Raw genomic sequence first — 21,883 nt, 5'->3', positions numbered from 1 at the left:
TCACATAAGGCGGGGGGGTGTCACATAAGGCGGGGGGAAACAGCTACCACCACACCACCATTAAATCTGCTGTGCGGCCGCCTCATTCACTCCGGGATGTCCCCAATTCTCCCGTCCATCTGAGAGCTGGGCCGTTAAACGTCAGACCTAGGCACGAAGAGAAGCTTCTTCACTCGTTTTCGCCCTACCGTGGCCCAGGTTCCCCACTATCCTGACGTGCGGGGGCGCGAGGGGGGGTTTTCTGAGTAGGGTCCCCGCAATGTCCACACAGCATAGGCTTGTGTTGTCACGCAGGATTATCAGCATATCATTGGTTTCTTCACTAGCGGTATTTATTTACCATAGGTATTGGCCTAGTGCAGTTGTCACACAGGAATGCTTGATGTTAGAGGCAAACAGATGCAGATACAGGTATGGCGGCCTGGACTACATTACATACACACAAACACTGGGTGTTAGCTTTGACTAAATAGACCATCGCGGATAGATCATCATGGACGCAGGTCAGTACGAGACCTATTTTGCATATAATAATGAGCACTTATGAGGAGGAGCTTCGCTGCCAACCAAGATGGCCGCGTGAGCTCGGAGCTCCGAAGACCTCCCGATCCTCCGCAATAATCCTGTGAACCATCCTGTCCCACGATTGTGGGAATTGGTTGCTAAGCCGGTCCTGAGGCGGCACCCGCTTTCGGAATGAAAATCGGACATTCCTAGACTCAGTTAGCTCGACGGTTCCCGGAGGCTCCGCCCGCATCGCTGGCGACCGTGGTGGGGTGCAACAGTGTCTCCACATGGTATCTCCCTGCCTACGCTTCGTCCTCCCGAAAGGTGCGTCTGATCCTGGAGCACCTTGCTGCGCGGCCTCAACACAGGACTTTGGAGCTATCGTCGTGTGCATTGGGCATACTATACTGGGCCCTCTCGCCCCTGTTGTCCCCCTGTCCCGAGTGTGCCAATATGGCGGGCAAGGGTGGCTCGGACGCAGGCAAATCTCAGCGGCTCAACAGGAAACCGTCCCAGTCCCAGTCCACCATTCCGGAGCGATTCTCCCAGTCTAAGGGATCACCGGTACTGGCGGGTCGTACTAAAGACTCGGGAAGGGATGAATCACCGGACGACTCCGAGATAACACTTCGGGACGTCATGGGAGCGATAACGGGGGTGAAGACGGAGATGCACACACTCCGCGAGGAACTGTCCAGCAAGGTTGACTCCCTGAAGATTGAGTTAAACCTCATCAGGACCGACCTCGGGAAAACGAATGACCGGGTGAAATCGCTGGACCTCAAGACTTCCAGTCTGGTCACTGATGTGTCTGATATACAGTTGGAGGTGCGCGACCTGAAAATGGCTAATGGAATGTTGGCGCGACGACTGGACGAATTCGAGGGTCGCGCGTGGCGCCAAAACGTTCGCATCACCGGAGTACCGGAAAAGGCCGAGGAGGACTCGACAGAGCTCTTTGTGGAAGAACTGGTGGTTAAGAACTTGGCACCGGGGGGCCTGAGTAAGTTCTTTTCGGTGGAACGGGCCCACAGAATCCCGGGTGGGCCGCCGAAATCGGGTGCCCCCCCTCGCCCCATCATCGCGAGGCTGTTCAACTACAGGGACAGAGACGCTATCCTGCAAGCATCGAGGACCGCGGGCCCTCTCCGCTTCCAGAACTCTGATGTGAACTTCTTCCCGGATTTTACTCAGGCTGTTCAGAAAAAGCGCCAGAGCTTTACGGGGGTGAAGCGGAGACTGAGGGAAATGGGCCTGCGTTACTCCATGCTCTATCCTGCCAAGCTTCGCATCGAGCGTGACCACCGGACCTTCTTCTTTGACTTCCCGGATGAGGTGGGTCACTGGCTTGATACCCTGCCCCAGGAGCGACACGAGCCGACCGACCAGACGGAGGAGACCACCGGAGGCGCGGAAGCACAGGAATGATTGTTTGGTTCTTTGCCTCCCGAGAGCTGGGTCGCCGTGAGGGGCTTCGCTTTTGACATTGCTGCAGTTATTTTGACTCGTTTTGTACTTAATATGGGGGATGCCGGGGGGGGGATAGGATGCCTCCTTTCTCCTCTGTGGGCTTCTTGTAGGTTAGTTAAGGGGCGACAGGCACACTGCTAGTTGGGGTGGATTATAGTCTAATGCAGGGGTGCAGGGTGGTGGGTAGTTGGGGTGTGTTTTTTCGTACTCTTTCTTTGTTTTACTCTCTGTTCCGGCTGAGGAACTACTGGACTGAAATGTTATTACTGCGGGCGCCGTTGTGGGTGGGGGAGGGGGCGCGGATCGTCCTTGATGATGGGGGGTAAATCTCTTAATTTGTTGAGCTGGAATGTGAACGGGTTGGGGGACCGTATTAAGAGGGGTGTTGTGTTGCAGATGCTCAAGCGCTGCTCGCCTGATGTGGTTTTTCTACAAGAGACCCACTTGGTGGGGCATGCCTGTAAGGCCTTGAATAGACGTGGATACAAAATGGTGGCACATTCAGGGTTCTCCTCGGGTTCCAGAGGGGTGGGCATCATGGTGCGCACGTCCCTCCCGTTGGAGGTGGAGTCTGTACTTGCTGACGACAGAGGCAGATACGTGGCGTTGGTGGGCAAGTGGGAGGGCCGTACGCTAGTTTTGGTTTCGGTTTATGTTCCCCCGGGGCTGCAAGAGACTACTTTCAGGGACTTGGGAGGCGCCATTTTAGGTCTCCCTGAGGGCTTGTTGCTGGTGGGCGGGGACTTCAACTCTGTAGTCGCCGGGGACTTGGACCGCTTTCCATCCAGGGATCTCCGCCCTTCCCAGTCTTGGCTGCCCGATTTTTTTAGCTCCATGGGGATGGTAGATTGCTGGCGATTGTTACATCCTACCCAACGGCAGTACACTTTCCTCTCGGGTGCCCACGGTAGCCTCTCTAGAATAGACTACGTCCTCACCCCGGCTGCCCAGGCGCAGTCTGTGTCCACCGCGCGTCTCTTAGCTAGGGGCATTTCAGATCACTCCCCGGTCTGGGTCTCTTTTGATTTCCAAATACCCGCGTCTTCGCGAGTGGCTCCCATTAACCCGTGGTACTTTCGCGATCCGAAGACCAGGGCCCTCCTGACTAAAGCTATGGACCGGTACTTCGCCGAAAATACTGGTTCCGTTGACTCCGCTGTCTCCCTTTGGGAGGCCTTTAAAACTGTGCTTCGTGGCGAGGCCTTCTCCTTGATTGCGGAGGCTCGCCGCCGCCGGGATAGGGACGTGATGCGGCTGGAATCCGATCTCGCTGACCTGAGCGCCCAACTGGAGCTGGACCCGTCTCCCGATTTAATTCACGCTCTCTCCCTTAAACAATCCGAACTCCGGGCGACCACCACTGACGCAGCGAAGGCCTTGAGCAGGGAACAGCAGGGCAGGATATACGACTCGGGTGATAAGGCGGGCGAGCTCTTGGCGTGGCTAGATAGACGGGAGCTGGCGTCCCGGGTGGTCCCAGAGCTGGTGGGTGAGGATGGTTTATCTCTGACGGACCCGGCGGCTATAGTTGGGTCCTTCGCTGAGTACTTCGAAGGGGTATATACCTCCGCGACTCCTCTCCCAGAGTCTGTCTCTGCCTCCTTTCTGGAGGACATCGACCTTCCCTGCCTCTCGGATCTTGACCGAGAAGACATGGATCGAGCCCTGTCTGTGGACGAGGTGGCCCTGGCGATCCGCTCACTGCGCTCCGGCAAAGCGCCGGGGCCCAACGGTATCCCGGTCGAGCTTTATAAACTCAAGGCCGACGCGCTGGCTACACCATTGCTCAATATGTTCCTTGAAGCCCGCGAGACGGGGGAACTCCCCCTCGACCAGAGACTCGCCACTATTGTGGTGATCCACAAGGAAGGAAAACCGCGTGATCTGTGCCGGTCCTATAGACCCATCTCACTTCTGAACGCCGAACCCAAGATCCTGGCCAAATTGTTGGCCAACCGGCTGGTGGGTGTGATTGCGGACTTGGTTCACCCAGACCAGTCCGGCTTCATACCGCACCGGAACACGGCGCTCAACTTGAGGCGGCTTCACGCGGTCATGGCACGTGCTCACCTGCTTCGTGAACCTGCAGTTCTCGCCTCTCTTGACGCCACTATGGCTTTCGACTCGCTGGAGTGGAATTACCTGTGGGCAGTCCTAGCCAAGTTGGGGTTCGGGCCCGCTTACATCGGATGGGTCCGGCTGCTGTATTCTGCACCGTTGGCTAACGTGGCCGTCAATGGTCGGCTGTCGGCCTCCTTTGCACTGCACAGGGGCACCAGGCAAGGTTGTCCGCTCTCGCCGCTCCTGTTCGCCCTGGCACTGGAACCCCTGGCGGCCTGGATCAGGACACACCCTGGTGTTTCCGGGATTACGTGGTCACCTGGCTTTGAGGACCGAGTGTCGCTTTACGCGGACGACATCCTCTTGTATCTCACCTCTCCTTGCCGCTCGCTTATTGTGGTTTTTGACCTACTGGGTACCTTCGGGACGCATTCCGGCTTGGTGATCAACTGGTCTAAATCCTCACTGTACACGTTGTGAGGGGACACTCCGCGCCTCCCCCGTGGGTGCTCAATACAGATAGCCCAGCAGGGCTTTCGATACCTGGGCATTTACGTGTCGCGCGACCCCCGAGCCCGATACTCACACAACCTTCTACCACCGCTGGCGCGTTTACGCAGGGATGTTGAGGGATGGAAGAAACTACCGATCTCCCTAATGGGCAGAGCCGCTTTATTCAAAATGATGGCGCTACCTCGCTTCCTCTACGCTTTGCAAAACACCCAGGATCCGGTCCCGGCCAAATACTTTGGAGAGATCGAATCCCTGCAGCGAGCACTGTTGTGGGATGGGAGGCCACGAATCTCGTTGCTCAAGCTGACCATCCCGTGCTACGACGGGGGTATCGCCCTGCCGGATATGCGACGCTACTACTGGGCGTCCCAGCTTGTGGCCATCAACCACGGCCTCTATGGCCCAGCGGCCAGCCCGGGCTACGCCATGGATCGGTGGCTCGTGAACGACGGGAACTATTATAGAGCCTTATACTCCAGGTCCTTGGACCGGAAGCTGACGTGCCCCACAAGAACTATGGTGCATATATGGCGCGTGGTCACTGACACCCTGTGCTGGAAAGATAGGATTACCTTGGCCACCCCCCTATATGACTCGGACATGCTGGGACAGCTGTGGAAAACTAAGGGTTTTGACCGGTGGGACACCATTGGTATATCTAGGGTCGGGGACATGATAGCGAGGGGGAGGATCAAGTCGTTTGCAATGCTACAGTCTGAGTTCCAGCTGGCGTCGACGGAATACTTCCGACACGCCCAGCTTAGTCATGCCCTCTCCTCTCACATATCGGATGGAGATGCGATCCCTGAGTCATCACCCCTGGAGGATCGGGTGCTGGACGGCTACATGCCGGACAGCGCTATCTCCCTGACGTACAAAAAACTCATCAATGTGAGAGTGGATTTGCTTGAACGATTGAGGTTGCACTGGGTGAATGATGGTATAGAGATGGACGACGAGGAGTGGCAATCAGCGGTCTCCTCCCCTAGGGAGGTGGCCATATCAGCACGACTCCGCCTCGTTCAGTTGAAAATACTACACAGGGTGTATGTCACTGGCCCTAGACTCATACATATGGGACTTTCCACGGACGGCCTGTGTCGTAGGGGTTGTGGTATGCTTGCTACTTTCCTGCACATCATATGGGAGTGTCCTGGGGTTGCCCGGTATTGGACGCGAGTGCATGAGGTGATGGAAGAAGTGACTGGAGTGGCCCTACCGGCTGAGGCCCGGCGATGCCTCCTCAATGTTTGGTGTCCGAATGACTACAGTGTAGCCCAGACCCGTTGGATCACCCTGGGTAATATGGTGGCCAAGAGGGACATCGCCCAGAAATGGGGTGCGCCTGCTCCTCCCTCCCTCAGTTTATGGGAAACCAACATGGACTGGTGCATGCTGCGTGAAAAGACGGTGTACGTGGCCAGGGGCAAGCCTAAAATGTGGAGGTCTGTGTGGGGAGCCTGGAACTCCTATAGAGGTGACATTTGTGGCCCCCCAATAGAAATTGACTCTGAAGTCCAACTTTCCCCGTAGAACCCCCTCCCGCAATTCCAGATGGGTTATCCTGGTGTGTTACCCCCCCACATGCCTTATTGTTGTTACTGTTCCTGTGTGCTGTCTTGGGTGTGCGGCCCTCGACCCCCTCCTGCTGCGCGACTCCGCTACCTCTGTACTGTCCTCAGCCACTCATTTCTCTCTTTGACTCTCTTTCGTGCCTAGCGCACACCTCTTTCTCTTAGCCTTTTTTGAGGCTCTTTTATTCTTGGTTTATTTATTCTAAGTTTGATGCTGTTGAAAATTAAACCTGATTGCTTCTGTGTACAGTATTGTACACAACCTTACCTGCTACCTCAATGCTGCCTGGCCTCCGGGATGTATGGCTGAATAGCGGTGTACTTTTTTCTACAAATAAAGGTTTTCCAAAAAAAATAAAAAAAAAATAATGAGCACTTATGTGTTTTTGGAGCCCCAAAGGAAATGAAAAAAAGTAGTAACTATTGTGTTTTACACTTTCAGATTTTACCCTGAGGAAGGGACTTCTCATGTCCCGAAATGCATCGGGCATCACAATGAATATTGAATGACTGTAAAAAAGATGGGTTGTTTATAAGCATTTGTTTGTAAAGTACCATGTGCGTATTGATGTATGAATTTCATGAACACAGTGAAGAGTATAATTGTGTTTACGCATGGGTTTCAACAATATTTTCTTAGGTGTCAGGTTAGCCATGCCGCTGGTCCAGACGGTCTTCGCTCTGATATGCTTAAAGCTAATATCGCACTGTGTGCCCCTTTACTGACAAACGTCCTTAATGCTGCCTTAGTAACTGGCCCTCTTAAGAACTGGTCCTATGCAACCATTGTTCCTATTTTTAAAAAAGGGATCGAAAAATGACCCCCACTGCTATCGTCCCATTACAATGATTAATTCCACAGTGAAGATTATGGGACTAATATTACTGGATCGTTTGCAGCTTTGGGCCGAGAAACAGAGCATTCTCTCGGATCTCCAATTTGGCTTCTGTACCGGTCTTGGTACAGACCAGCAGTCCTTAAATCTATATCTGTTAATTGCCAAACAGACTCTGGCCAAGTATGGCAAGTTCTATTTGGCTTTTATGTATTTGAGTTCTGCTTTTGACTCTGTAAACAGGTCTAAATTGTGGGATATCATGATGGACATTGGGGTCGATCTCTATATTGTAAACTTCCTGTGGTGTTCTGCATATTACTAGTTTGCACGTTACGATGTCCTCTCTTTGACCTGTTTACAAGTCTTGCCAAATAAAGCTTCTCTTCTTTTCATTTGGCGACGATCTTGGGACTTAGAGCAAGCTGCCATGGGGCGAGCTGATTCTCCATTTAGAGCGAGCTGAAGCAAGCAGAATTTTCCTGGCAAGTTTTTGTTCATCCTGCCCTCAGTTCATCAAGGTACTGTCTCCTTGTTCTGTATCTCGAGCCCAGAGGCATTTTTTTTTGTGGTGTACATTTTTTGTCCAGGCTTCCTGTGGACGTTTCCCATTCTTACCCTGACATTCCAGATGATATTGAAGAATGTATCATTGTTAAGGTTGATGACACTGTCATTTGCCCTGACATGTCACTTTGGCAAGATGCCCTCACCAATGACAACATCTTGAGATAAGTTATGGAATTTTTCATTAAAGGTTGGCACAAGGAAAGATCTCTTCCCATTGATTTACAACCATACTGTAAAATCGCTGATGAACTTTCTATTGAGCATGATTTTTTGGTTAGAGATAGCAAACTTATTCCTCCTTACATTTTTAGAGTGAGAATAATGGAGACCGCTCACTCTTGTCACTTGGGTATGTATGAGCGCCAAAAAGCGTAGGATCAGAAATGACTTTTGGTTGCCTAGTATGGACCAAGATATTGATAATTTAGTCAGGGATTGTGTCCGGTGCTGTTACAGTGACAAACATCTCACTACCAGCTCTCCTACTCCCAAACCTGTGTTGTGCCTTTCTAGAGTCTCTGTCCTAATTGCTTGGACTGCAAATGGCCTACAACGTCTGCTGAACGTCATGTTCTAGTTTATGGTCAGGCTAGATCTTATGGTCAACCAAAACAAGACCCACATAATGGTTTTTGGGGGAAAGAATAAGGATAATTGCTCCTTTGTAGTGACCAGAAAGAAGATTAGTTCTGTCCCTACTTTTACCTGTCTTGGTATCCCCCTTGATACAAGTCTTTCGTTGGGGACCTCTGAAAACCAGCAGAGCTGTTGCCTTCTCTACTTCAGTGGAGGCCGTCCTCAATTGTGCCCAAACACTTGGTCAGAACCCGATAAAGGAACTCTTGACAGTCTACAAGCCAAATGCTGTGCTATTGCCTCATAGGGGGCTGGGCTGTGGGGCATTAAAGATCAGGGGGCTCTTGAAAAAATTGAGAACAGCTTTATCAAGAGACCGTTGGCTGTACCCTGAAGCACTAGTGCCTTTGTTTGCCACACTGAGGTAGGGTTTGGTTATATTAGTGATCTCATTGAAATCCAACCCCTACTCTTGTAGCTTAGAACTTGAACCAGAAACCAGACATCCTCCAGTAGGGCTTTGCTTGCAGACTGCCTAACACTTGACCGCTGTTTGAGCATTCAATGGTTGACGTATATAAAGAACTTAAGGGCACATTATCAAGAACGGCGTTAAAAATTATCGCCGGTTTAGCGGCAGAAAACTGCAGCTAAAGCTGCGATAATGGGCTTGATATTATGCCCTTGAGAATTCCAATAGAAGTAAATTCTTTGGTGTAAATATGGGCTTCTATTGAAATTCTCCAGGGCATATCATCAAGCCCATTATCACCGCTTTAGCAGCAGTTTTCTGCCGCTAAAACCAGCGATAATTTTAACGCAGTTCCTGATAATATGCCTTATGTTGCAGCATGGTTTTTGTTTACCTAAACTAGCACTGCACTATCCAGCTCTAATAGAACTCTGAAGAATGCGTTTTTAGAGGGATGCCTGGGGAATAGAATGTGGAGTGCTGTAGACAAACCAACGGTCCAGACTTATATGGGGATTTGTCCGGTTGTAAGCATTTCACCATATTTAGTATGGGTGGGCAATCTACACCACAAATTTTTGTTGATGAGACTCAGGCTATACACGGTGCACTTTCTTGTTGCTTTTCCATCACAAAGCATGTATTTTTCACAACTTCCTTGTGACAACCAATCCCCACAAACTACTTTGTTTATTTTACTCTGCAAATTTTACTCACTGTTGAGGAAACGGTATGTGTTGCCTATTTTTAGGGAGGCCAATATTCATTATGTAGAGCCGCTTTTACCTACCTGCAAACTTTACCCACAGTCAAGATCGGTTTCTGTGCTGCTACATATATTGAACTTGCCATTAAGCATGGAGCTACTGTTTTTATGTGATGTTTTAGGAATTATAGTTGTTTTTTGTTTTTTTTAACGGATCTCAGTATTTTGATTGCTGTACTTTTATTGTTGTATTGATTGTCCTCAACACGTCGGCTCTCCTGCTTAGTTAATCCAGGGAAACATGGCGGACCCCTAATGAGTTTCTTTTAGGGACTTCTTCTGAGGTTTTTGTTCGATCGGTTTTATCTGAGAATTGCAGCAATTGATTTGACAACTGATGCTGTACTATTATTTATTTTTTACTGTCATGAACTGATACTTGTATTTATCATGTTCGTTCACTATATATATATATATTGTTTTGTATTGTGCACTTTTATGTTTCAACTGAACCAAAATAAAGTTGATTTATGAGTCGATTAAAGGGTGTAGGGTTTCAAACAGGAACTGATCTCACAGGAAGAAATGTTGCAACACAACATCCTGGATTGGGAAACTCCAACATCCTGCTGTGGACAGACCACCATCTTGGAAATGGCTATACATACGATCTGGTTCCGCAGCATTCCAAGAATTCATGTAGTCAGTTAAACTACGAAGAAGAAGCCAGACACCCGACACAACGTGCAGCACTCTGGAGTCCCATTGTTGCCCTTCTCAGTACTCGGCAACAACCCTCTGGGTTCAGCGAGCACAGAAGCGCCAGAAGGGCTAGGTGCCAGGATTCTCACCATCGGTGTAACTTTGTGCCAAGAGCATGTGACACACTTTATCCTTTTTTCAACTCAGGTAGTTTCAGGTGACTCCGTAGTACTGTCTTCTCTGCAGATCCCAGCACAAATGTAATAACTAGTTTTTTGAATGAGGAAGCGTATTGCAATTCGCCTGTGTCTTCTTTTACCATCATGTTAAGAGGTGCGTATATGAAGCAGCACAGCTGGTGCTCATTTTGGTCCCATTAGTCTGTAAGGATATTGGTCAGATTTGAAAATGTTATTAAAGTAAAATCAATGAGTTCAGTCAATGTTTTGGTGTATGTGATATATTTAGTCTGCACAAGTGATTATGGTTTGTGTTACATTAGTATCTAGGGATACTAATTTATAGTGATGCCCCTTGGGATACTAATTTATAGTGATGCCCCTTGGTATGATGTCAAGCTTGTGTAGGATAAGGATTGTTTAGGGAGGTCGTGTTTCTATCGTGGGATTATGAAAGTCAATGTACTCTGAATCAAATTCACTTGACGATTCTTTTTTGCATATTTTATATACAAGATAAAAAGCAGTCATTTAGGGTTTAGTGAGCAGATATCTCAAATTGTAGCCCTCCAAAAGTTCTAGCCATATTTGTAATTGTCTGTTGGGAGGAAAATGTCCCCTACATGTTATAGGGGAAAGTACCACTTCCTTGATTGCCAGACTGAATGTGAAATTGGCCTCCCTACTTTCTCTTTGGTCCTAGAGCCATGATAATGGATCAAAGACCCATCCCTGTTAATGCAAAGTCAAGAACCTTTTCTGAGTCCTAGAAGGGGAACAACAAGTGTGCCTTCATAATAGTCATAGGTCTAATCTAAATGCGACGGGTTAGAAAAATATAGTGGTGAAAGAAGAGTACCATATTTTACGACTCTTTAATGTGAACATATCTTTTCACTGTGTCAGCGAGTGTAGTCTACTTATCCATCTTGTGAAAAGTTCTACTATTATGTGAAGCCAAAGAACCTTGCAGTGACATCCCGTGGGTGAATGTAGTGCATGTACGATCGTAAGAAGTAAGTTTGAGCACTCTGGCCAATGGTATAAATCTTGGGTACCTCCAAATTAGAATGGTACAATATGGAAAATAAGTACAGATTTCCTAGATAGAGAAAGTATACTGCACACATTTCTGCAGCTGGTGGGCAGAGAACAAGGCACTGAAGTGAAGAGAATGAATGCAGGGCTTCCCTTCGAAATTCAATAGCAACTTTGTTAGGAAAAGACTGCCGATTAGTTTTTCTTCAGCACCTCCAGCTGGTAAGTAGTAGGTGAGGGGTGGAGCTGCAGTTTCTTCTGTTCAAAGTAAGAACGTTTCTAGGCAGGGCCTACCCATTCATCTTCTACTCGAGAGGTTGATGGCAGTCATGTGCAAAGATCTCACACTTCATTGGGCCCCTGTTTCGGAATCCAGCTTGGAGCCAGAACAATTGTTACCTGCTGTGTCAGCCATCACTTTGTATAAAGGCTGTTTTTGAGGAACAGTCAGAAAATGATTTTTGATGAAGAGCCAACCCAAGTCAGTTATGCAGCAACAGACAGTAGATCCACAGCCCCCATCTGGAGAAAGAAAAGTGTCCAAACCACCCCACTCTGTTCCAGGAAAATAATCTGCACCTGTGCCTCATCAATACCTATGCCTACAGTACACTGGGGACTGGAGCCATCAGATATCTCCTCTAGCGAAGAGATAAAATAATGGCAGGGGGGTTCAGTGCCTGCTGAGAATGTTAGCAATGCAACACAATGGCAACCAGTACACTTATTAAGAACAAGTGAAGGTTGTAGCGAAACAGAAAATAATGCTTCCCTGCAGACTTATTTAAATCATAATTTCAGCAATATGTGTATACATAATTTGCCCAAAAATACACGTTCAATCCTTAGACCATAGTGTCCAACCAATCAGAAACAGATTCGTTTAAATACATTTATTAGCACATATGCTACCTTACTGACAAATAAATGATCACACAATGCAAGAAAAATTATTTAAATAAGCCCACAGTGAACAACTGTTTCACTGATAATCCTTACTTAGGATGCAACCCTTGTAATTGCATTCCGAATGAAGTGTGTAGTATTTAGTTCTACTGTGAGATGATTGTACTTTCTTTTATATTGTGTCTTGTGACTGACTGGTATGTACAGAGCTCTTGTCCCCCACACTTTCTCCCTTGAAGCCTTGGACTGATTACCCTCCCTGCCCTGAGTGTCACATGCAAACAAACTCCCCCACCACAGTTGTGGCCTAATACGCCCTTGTCTGCAACACGCTTCCTCCATGCCCCACAAAACCCCCCAAAAGGGACAGATAATTGAGTTCTATTTTCTTTTTTATTTCCTCATGAAGGCTCTGATATGATTTTCCTTAACAGTCTTTCTGGTTCAGTTGCTGGTCTGCCTCAAAAATGTTGTGTTTAGTTGTCAATAAAACGACTTTTTTGACCTTTGTCAGCCTTTCAGAACCTTATGTATTTGTTTTGTTCTTTTGTTGAATATTTTTTTTAAAAACACACAAAGTGTTTTTTCCGGTTTATGATATTTACTGTTCTATACAATATAGATTATTAGCTAGGATTGACACAATGTCATAGATTAATTACTCTATTACTTTCTCGTTCATAGAGAGTAAAGGTGTTGTGTGCATTTTATAACTTTGCTGTTTAGCCCTGATGGTTTGTGAGTTGGGTATTCTTTCTTTTGGTTCTAAAAGACTTTTCAATTTCTCTTTCTTGTTAATTAAAACAAGTCTATAGCTAGTTCCATGAAATTTCGAGCACTAGCCGTTCAAGGGCCTTGGCACAGATACATCCAACACTGCAAAAGAAGATATTATCCATATTTTCTCTATGCAGATACAAATGACAGATTGTTCCACTTCACTTTTCAAAAATGTCTTTGTACATATGTGCAAGTGGGAGACAAAAAAATTTCAATTTCTCCTGCAATGTCGTCAAGAACAATCTCCCTTTTGGAGCCATTCGTGGGTTTCTTAGTGCTCCCATGTGCTTCTTAAACACTTTCTGATTGCTGTTCTTAGGCTATGCAGATTCGTGTTGCTCCTACGTGATTCCCATGGGCTCAGATGGTCTCTGCAGAAGATTCAGAGGTTTCTTAGGGCCTGCTCTGGGGTTTTTACAGAGGCTGATGAAGGTATTCTCAGTAGTTTATCAAGTATTTTAAGAGGCGTTTTAGGAACTGCTGAAGGATTCTCATGAGTTCTCCAAATACTTCTCAGGGACATCACTTGGATTCCATATATTTTCTTGAGGGCTTCACCATGGCTTTTCGGTTGTTCCTCATGTGCTTTTCTGGTGCTGCTCCTCGGGCTTTTATACTGCTTTAAAAGGACTCTTCATTATGTCTACTTCACACTTTGAGGGCTCCGTGGATGCTCATCAGATGAATCCTAGGAACTCTACTTAATGCTTCTACCCAGCTAAGTGTGCCTTTTCTGAAAGCTTCTAATAGGGTCTCTGCTGAGACTCTGAGGAACGTGAGGCTCAATGCTAGCCATGGGCTGCAACAGTGCTTTTCTCTGAAGGTGCAACTGAGGACATTTTAATCTGACAGGACGCAAATGGGACAGGAAGAGGAAAGAAACAGGATAACAGTTTTGTTCCACTTTAGCTTTTCATTTAAAAATAAATATTCTGTTTCAACAAACAATAAGAGTGAGTTTCACAAAACAACACACATACAAGACATTGGTGAACTGAAATAAAACACGCAAGAACCTAAAACACAGGATCACGTGCTCTCGCTCTTTCCAAGAGAGCGGAAATGAGTTCTCTAACTCTCTACAAGACGTCTGCGCAGAAATCTATTTTCAGAACATGGCCTCTTCATTCTCTTTGTAAGCAAAGTAAATGGTGACTGAGCCACTGTTGGTATGGACCGTCTCTGTGATTCTAGCAAAGAACCAGGAGCTGATCCCATACAGTAAAGTTGGAATGCCTGTAAAAAAAAAAAAAAAGTATATTATACATATGTATATATAAATACATTACCGCAATTACACAGTACAGTGTTGTTTTTGCATTTGTGTATGACTTCTGGGGTTGTGGCTTACATGGGTAGAGTTTTGATGCACGCAAACACCAAAGTTGTCCTCTTTTCTTGTTTTTGTTGCTGAGCTTTAGCTTGTATTGAAGTGAAAATGAGTATGAGAAGATGTTCAAGTACATCGGGCGAAAGCACAAAAAAGATGTGCTCCCATAGATATTATCAGATACTGGGTCTGTCAGCTCTTGGTGAATTAAAAACCTCATTCTAGAATCATCTGCAAAGCAAGCCGAGGTATTCTGCTGCTTAGGTTATTGTGACACACTTTGCAAATGACATTTATGAGGCCGACATCAGAAGGTCACAGACACATAAAACCGTCACCCACGCCCTCATTAGCAGCAGACTCGTCTACGGCAACGCCCTCTACTCCGGAGCCCCGTCCAAGCTCATTAGCAGATTTCAAAGAATCCAAAACGCTTCTGCGCGCCTGATCCTCGACGTCTCCCGTCGAGACCACATCACCCCCACCTGAGAGACCTGCACTGGCTCCCCGTCGACAGAAGAATCACCTTCAAACTCCTGACCCACGCACACAAAGCACTCCACAATACCGGCCCAGAATACCTCAACAACCGACTATCATTCTACGTACCCAACAGGAAACTCCGCTCCGCCGACCTCTCACTGGCCGACGTCCCACGCATCCAGAGAGCCACTTCCGGGGGCAGGTCCTTCTCCCACCGCACTGCCAAGACATGGAACTGCCTCCCCCTCCTCCTACGTCAGACAGAAGACCCACAGACCTTCAGGAGACTACTCAAGACCTGGCTCTTCGACCCCCTTGTGGCATGTCACAAGACAGCCTTGTGGCATGTCACAAGCTCTGTTTAAGCACAAGGGGAGGAGGAATGCACCACGGGGGCTTTAAGAAGAAATGGCATGTGAAAGAAGTTCTCCAGGATTCAGCTCGGAAAATCTATTTCTGGATGAGCACCTTGATACACGCTGTCTCACCACCATCAAAGTCTATCCTCTCCATGATGCACCCTTGCCTGTTATATGGGTTGCCTGTTGCAGACAAACCAGATGTTAAGCCAGATAAGAACTACACGCTCCACTCTAGCCCTAAAATGTATCCTACAACCACTCACTTATGTCTGTCCTCCCAACCAAACACTGTTTTGCAGATATTATATATTTATATATACTCACACATATCTATATATCTATCCCGCACACACTACGTCTGACACACACCTTTTTACTCCGATGTTTAGATTAATTTACTTGTATTCTTCCTTCTCTCATACAGTCACCACTACAAGTAAATTAGTTGCTACAATTGGGGCAGGAGTACTTCCAAATGTGGCAGGGCAACACTGTTTTCTCAGCTCTAATTTATATATATTCATTGTTTTAACACTATTTTACTAATACACTTTTTATTTTAATCCACTCTTAAGAGACGGAGATGCGACTAGCCCCCTACCTCTACTTCTGCTACGAAAGTTGCACCAAAAACCAGACTGGCTAAGCACAGCAGACACACGGTAGAGACTGGAATTTACACAATAGGTTCTTTTCTGTCAGAGTCAAACCTATCTTTCTATTTGTAAGTGGCAAGTTAGGTGAATGAATACTGTCCAAGATCCCTAAAGCAAACCATGTTCATATTTACTTAATTGCAGTGATGTTATCTCTTAATTTATTTTATCTTTAGGCTTGCATTGTAAGGGTAGCACATAAATATTTCTTGTGTTACTTAAATTGGTTAAAATTTCTAAATTGTTTTGTTAACCGTGTCTGTAAAAGCACTGAATAAATCTTTATTTTATGCATTTCAATTTTTTTCATCTTCCTCATAAGTGGAACTCGGAACACTGAGCCCGACAATGGTGCTGCACAATCTACAAGTGGAGCACAGTGGACAATCACAGGGGGAATAATGAATGTTCCTCTGGCAGTTAACAATGCACACAAAGAAGAGGAGCATGAGATGGTTGAGGATGAGAAAGGGAATAAGCAGGAGGACATTGTTACCCCACCACAAAAAACCATAGACTAGGACCACATTAAAAAACACACAAATGTCTTTGTTGCAGTTGATGCCAGTTATGCTCTCCCCCATCTCCTCAAAACCTTCTGATCTCCAACCACTACTTCAGCAGAGGTATAAATAGGGCACACATATACCCAAGCCATCATTGAACGAACTTTTTTAGCATCCTTAAGTCACAATTCAGATATCTTCACCGTAAAGGGAAGGGGTCAAATATTACCCAGAGGTTGTGTGTAGGACAGTAGTAGCCTGTTTAAGGAGATCCTTTCCTAAATGTCGAGCATCATTTGTGTATATACATGCGGCAGTGATGAGTGGAATTCACTTAACGGAGGCTGCAGCATGGACCCACAGCGGGCGTGCCACTGGAATGCCAAAGGCAAGCTCCTCCGCACGTGACACACCTTAGCCCAGGGCCAGGACCTCGTGTCCTCTTTTTTCAAACTCTTTTTGAGTTTTTTTTTTGTTACAGCTGGGTGATAATCACAGGCATAAGTATAGAACAATTAACAAGTGACAGGAGTTGTTCGATGGGACTGCTCTCTCTTTCCTTTCAAAGTAACTGCATCAACCTTCGAAAATACATGTTGAGAAAAGTAGGCGAAGCCTGCTGTAAAATACAGCATATGGTAATATTATTCATGCGCTAAGTAGCCATGTCCGGTATGTCTCAGGCCCCTGTGCTAAGTAGTAAGATGTGTGAACTTCTGGGTGATAGGGCAGGAGGGATGAGAGAGAAATAAAGAAAGGGAGAAAAAGGTGGGTGGGCGACATCTGAGCGTCAGTACGAGCAAGGACTGAAAGGGTGACCGCAGGGAGAACATGGGTAGGTGGAGGGCTTCCTAGCACGGTAACACCCATGGTTTTTGCGTGGCTCCTATAAGCTGCCGCTTGTAGGAAAGTAGGGAGACTGATTGCTGCGCAAGGCATGTGCGCAAGTGGGGCTGCGAGCCTAATGTAAGGTAAAGTATATGTAAAGCCTTGGGGTTTAAGAGGGAGGGACATCAAGTATATATGGCTCCTACCGACCTCTCCACGCGAGATACCAATGTTTTTAAGTCGGAAGCCGCAGCCTACAGATTATCGGCGGTGTCCTTACAAGTAAGGTCAGGAGTCATTTGTAGAGTGGTGAATTCTTTATACAACTCAAACGACGCGTCTTTGCCCGACCCTAAAATGGCGGATGATAACTAAATAGATCTTTCAAAGTGAGGCCACTAAAAAGGTGCAACGTAATTCTATCTCTAAAGCACTATAAAAGCAAGATCACTAATCAAGGGCTATCACTTTCAGAGTGAAATACAGTTTGAAGCGCCTTAATACAATACAACTGCCGCATCATCGTCTGACTGTTTCCTGTCTCTAATATGGAGGACACTTACGATCCCTAGAAGTGAGACCACTCGCGGAGGGCCAACGCAACTATACCACAGGAGACCATCGCTAATTGTGCGAATCTCCTGGGAGCTGTAGTAATCAAATATTACAAACTTGTGTGCTGCACGTGTGGTGCACTTGAATGCTATTTACAATATGGCAACCTCCTGATGGAGCGAGTTTCAGAAATAATTTTATTCTGACTTGTGAAGTCACACTTCCATAACTTTTAATTATATTAATGTGTTTGTGCATGGTTTTCATTAACCATGCTAGAATAAAATGTGAGCGAAAACACGTGGGACTAATATTACCTGCTTTATGTTGCATCTGCAAGTTTGTTTTAAAAATAATGTACTAACTTTGTCTTATGTCCTTGTCAACATTAATGCGGCTGTTTTAATTAATAGCATGTGCTTATTTTATATGTGCTTCTGTCTATGTTGTGTCTTTTTATCTTTGCACAGGTTTGTGAAAATTCCTGCTGGCTTAAAAGGAGAATGGTAGATATTCTCCCTGCATAAGTGTGCTTTTTGCTAGACAACATAACCTAATGGGATAACTTTAGCAATGGTGGGTGGGAAACAAAATGGGTCTCAATTCTCAAATTAATTACTGTCTTGTGTTTGTTTAAATATTAGTTATCGAGTGGGCCTTCCTCGTAAGATGGCTGACTGGCAGAGCTGCTAAGGACAAGACTTGACCAGAGTGAAGCTTTTCAGTGGCGGTTCGTCCATTGGGGGCGTTGGGGCGTTGCCCCACTAGCCATGGCCCCTGGACGACCGTCACGTCACTGACACTGCACAGGGCATTCCAAAAATTAGAATTACGAGCGCAGCGCGGCCAGCGCCGACAGTCATAATGAATTATTTCCGGAGTGTGAGTCACTAACTGTAGTGACCTCATCGCGATGGCGGAAGGGTGGGGGCGGGCCTGTGGCAGTGAGTGGCAGGCTGGCAGATAGCAGCGTGTCAGGGAGGGCAGCAGTGTGTGCGCATTTAGGACAAGTCATTTTTTTTTACTTGCCCATGCATGCGCACACACGCAGTAGCCCCTTCCCTCCTCCTCCTCCTGTAGCAGGAACACAGGCAGAGACCCGGGGAGCCGGGTCTCATTATGGGCAGTATAAGCCCTGCTCGTAAACCAATCCTGGCGCAGTGGCGATGTTATGCTGCGCCAGGATTGGCTGAGTTACTGCCGCGCGCGAGCCCTAGAATTTAAACTAGGCCCACCACAGGCACGAGGAGCGCTGCGGCCGCATCTCCAGCGCTGGGTGTCCCACACCGTCAGCGATGCTCGGAAGATTGCTGCGCCTGCGAGTGTCAATCAGTGAGCAGCTCATGAAAGCTGCCCTGCAAGACCACCAGAATAGTCTGAGGATGCCACCACCAGGATGAGCGACAGGGCACGGCAAGTCACGATGTGGCACTGAAGTTAACAAAAAAAAAAAAAAAAGCCAAACTGTACTCCCCGCGGCCCCGCCTAAACTCTCTGAGTAGTACGTACCGGTAGAGCTGCCAGCTGGGTGAGATCCGATTCCGACCTAGTCTCCTACTTTATAATGCGGGCGGGTCGCAGGAGCTGTTAAGGAAAGCTTAGACAATGGATGAGAGAGCGGCACGCTGTAAGTCTATGCCCCCCTGGGGTCTGCCACCCAGATGTTCTACTCGGGCAGCCGGGCATGCTGTCGGACTCGGGGAGGAAGGAGGCCGAGATCAGGGAGCAAGTAGCAACAGAGGAGGAGGATAAAGAAGTTGGTGCAGTTCATGCACAATTACAATGACCCAGCCGACCTGCTGCCTTTGGACGGGCTGAAGATACTGGGGACATCAACACCGGTAGCCGGATACTGTGAGTCACTCTGTGAGCATTTACTAATTACATCCCTCCCTCACCCTGACTTTTACGTAGGAACATCTCTCGTAACGTACACCTTTTCCTCCCATCATGGTGTGCAGTGGGTAAAAGTAATGTTCAGGTGGGTCTTCTGGGGTGTTTCTTTTGCTGGGTTATTTCATCAACGCCTGCCTGCAGGCACTCCAATACCCCATGCGAGCTGTCGGTGTTCCCCCAGTTAAATCGGACTACCTTCACACTTATCCTCCTGTGCAGGGCCACACGCAGATTGTCTTCACCCCGATGACGTGGTCTTCTGTCTTGCAGATTGTCTTGTTGCCTGAAGTGGTGCAGTGTAACTGAGCTCAAACTCCTGTGTCACCCAGGTCACTTCGCAGTGTTCATTGGGTTCTGCCCATTACTTGTCCCAGAGCTCTGTAGGTGCCTCAGTCATCTCTCTGGGTGCCTTGAAGTATTGTGGTGTAGTCCGCTCAGCACCGAAGACGTGATTTGCCGCAGTGTCGAAGGCATGCAAGTGGAGCGGGTGGAGGGAGAAGGGAGAAATCCCCCTCATTAGACGGGGACATGCTGCAATGTGTTTGGTGGCCTGCGCGCACTCTCTCACATGGCAGGCCTCTGGTATTCCAGTCTGCGTGCCTGTAGCCATTCTTCAGTCCTCACCATCCTGGGCCTCTAGGCTCCTGACTGTTCCACCCACCCTCCTTCGCTTTCTCGGAGACGCTCCCAGCTTGCCCCAGCACTCACAGGTGGTAGCAGCAGCACATAATCACCGGTGCTCCAGACAAAACTGTGACCTCCGGCTCCCGACTGTCAATAAATGTTGTGACTGGAGTGGGGAAAGGACGTGTTCAAGGTGAGTGAGCACGCAATAATTATTTATACAGAGAGAGAAGAGGTAGTAGGATCCTATATGAAATGTCGGGAAATGACTCATTTGTTTTTGTCCCCTCCCCCCGATTCTCTTTAGTGGGATATTTACAACAACAGCCCTTAACCCTAGAGGGAAGTACGACATGAATATTATATGTTTTAATAATTATAGTACTGCTGTGCCTGTGTCGAAGTTTTATAGATTAAGCTTTTGTTTTTTATAATTTTGTGAAGTGTCACCATCCATTCAAGTCGCAGCATAGCACTCAATTACGAATCTTTTACTTGCTTTATGGGACACAGCATTATCACATCAGTTTATTGAAATGCAGCCTAATCTCAAGCAATTTTAATGTATCCTTACTTACACATGAGTTTAAAGAAACACCACTCGACTAGCAGGTGGCTTGACCGTACAAGGCAGCAAATTTGACATTCCAGTACTTTGAGTCTCTGCCACAGGGCATATTTTTCCACAGAAATTGTACAAAGTCCATAAGGGAAAACGGAAATGCAAATTTGTGACTATTTATAAACATCTCTAAAATGAGTTCCCACATTTTAGAATTAGCCTGGGTGAGTGATGTCTGTGTGAGTGCAGTTTGAGCAGTGTGCCTGTGTGTGTCCAGGGTGAGTGTTGTCTGTGAGAGTGCAGGTTGAGCAGTGTGCCTGTGTGAGTCCAGGGTGAGTGTTGTCTGTGAGAGTGCAGGTTGAGCAGTGTGCCTGTGTGAGTCCAGGGTGAGTGTTGTCTGTGAGAGTGCAGGTTGAGCAGTGTGCCTGCGTGAGTCCAGGGTGAGTGATGTCTGTGTGAGTGCAGGTTGAGCAGTGTGCCTGTGTGAGTCCAGGGTGAGTGATGTCTGTGTGAGTGCAGTTTGAGCAGTGTACCTGTGTGAGTCCAGGGTGAGTGTTGTCTGTGAGAGTGCAGGTTGAGCAGTGTGCCTGTTTGAGTCCAGGGTGAGTGATGTCTGTGTGAGTGCAGTTTGAGCAGTGTGGCTGTGTGAGTCCAGGGTGAGTGTTGTCTGTGAGAGTGCAGGTTGAGGAGTGTGCCTGTGCGAGTCCAGGGTGAGTGATGTCTGTGTGAGTGCAGGTTGAGGAGTGTGCCTGTGCGAGTCCAGGGTGAGTGATGTATGTGAGAGTGCAGGTTGAGCAGTGTGCCTGTGTGAGTCCAGGGTGAGTGATGTCTGTGTGAGTGCAGGTTGAGCAGTGTGCCTGTGTGAGTCCAGGGTGAGTGATGTCTGTGAGAGTGCAGGTTGAGCAGTGTGCCTGTGTGAGTCCAGGCGGAGTGTTGTCTGTGAGAGTGCAGGTTGAGCAGTTTGCCTGTGTGAGTCCAGGGTGAGTGATGTCTGTGTGAGTCCAGGTTGAGCAGTGTGCCTGTGTGAGTCCAGGGTGAGTGATGTCTGTGAGAGTGCAGGGTGAACAGTGTGCCTGTGTGAGCCCAGGGTATGTGATGTCTGTGTGAGTCCAGGGTGAGTGATGTCTGTGAGAGTGCAGGGTGAGCAGTTTGCCTGTGTGAGTCCAGGGTTAGTGATGTCCATGTGAGTGC

General features: G+C 47.5%; 1 protein-coding gene across 2 annotated transcripts in view; it reads right to left on the bottom strand.

Moving 5' to 3' along the window:
- Positions 1-12,589: 12,589 nt before the first annotated feature.
- The window catches only part of C2_1H15orf61 (chromosome 2_1 C15orf61 homolog), a 55,025-nt gene continuing 45,731 nt past the window's right edge, over positions 12,590-21,883 (bottom strand). The window contains exon 3 of one of the 2 annotated variants that reach the window (XM_086958011.1): positions 12,590-14,126. In XM_086958011.1, the coding sequence (XP_086814137.1) occupies positions 13,999-14,126 (128 nt within the window). In that variant the 3' untranslated portion in view covers positions 12,590-13,998. The remainder of the gene's footprint in view (positions 14,127-21,883) is intronic. The other variant, XM_086958010.1, reaches the window with a different exon arrangement.

This window comes from Lissotriton vulgaris, chromosome 2_1, assembly GCF_964263255.1.
Source record: "Lissotriton vulgaris chromosome 2_1, aLisVul1.2, whole genome shotgun sequence".
NCBI lineage: Eukaryota > Metazoa > Chordata > Amphibia > Caudata > Salamandridae > Lissotriton > Lissotriton vulgaris.
Note: the sequence above shows the minus strand (reverse complement) of the source record. Positions and strands in the feature narration are given on the sequence as shown.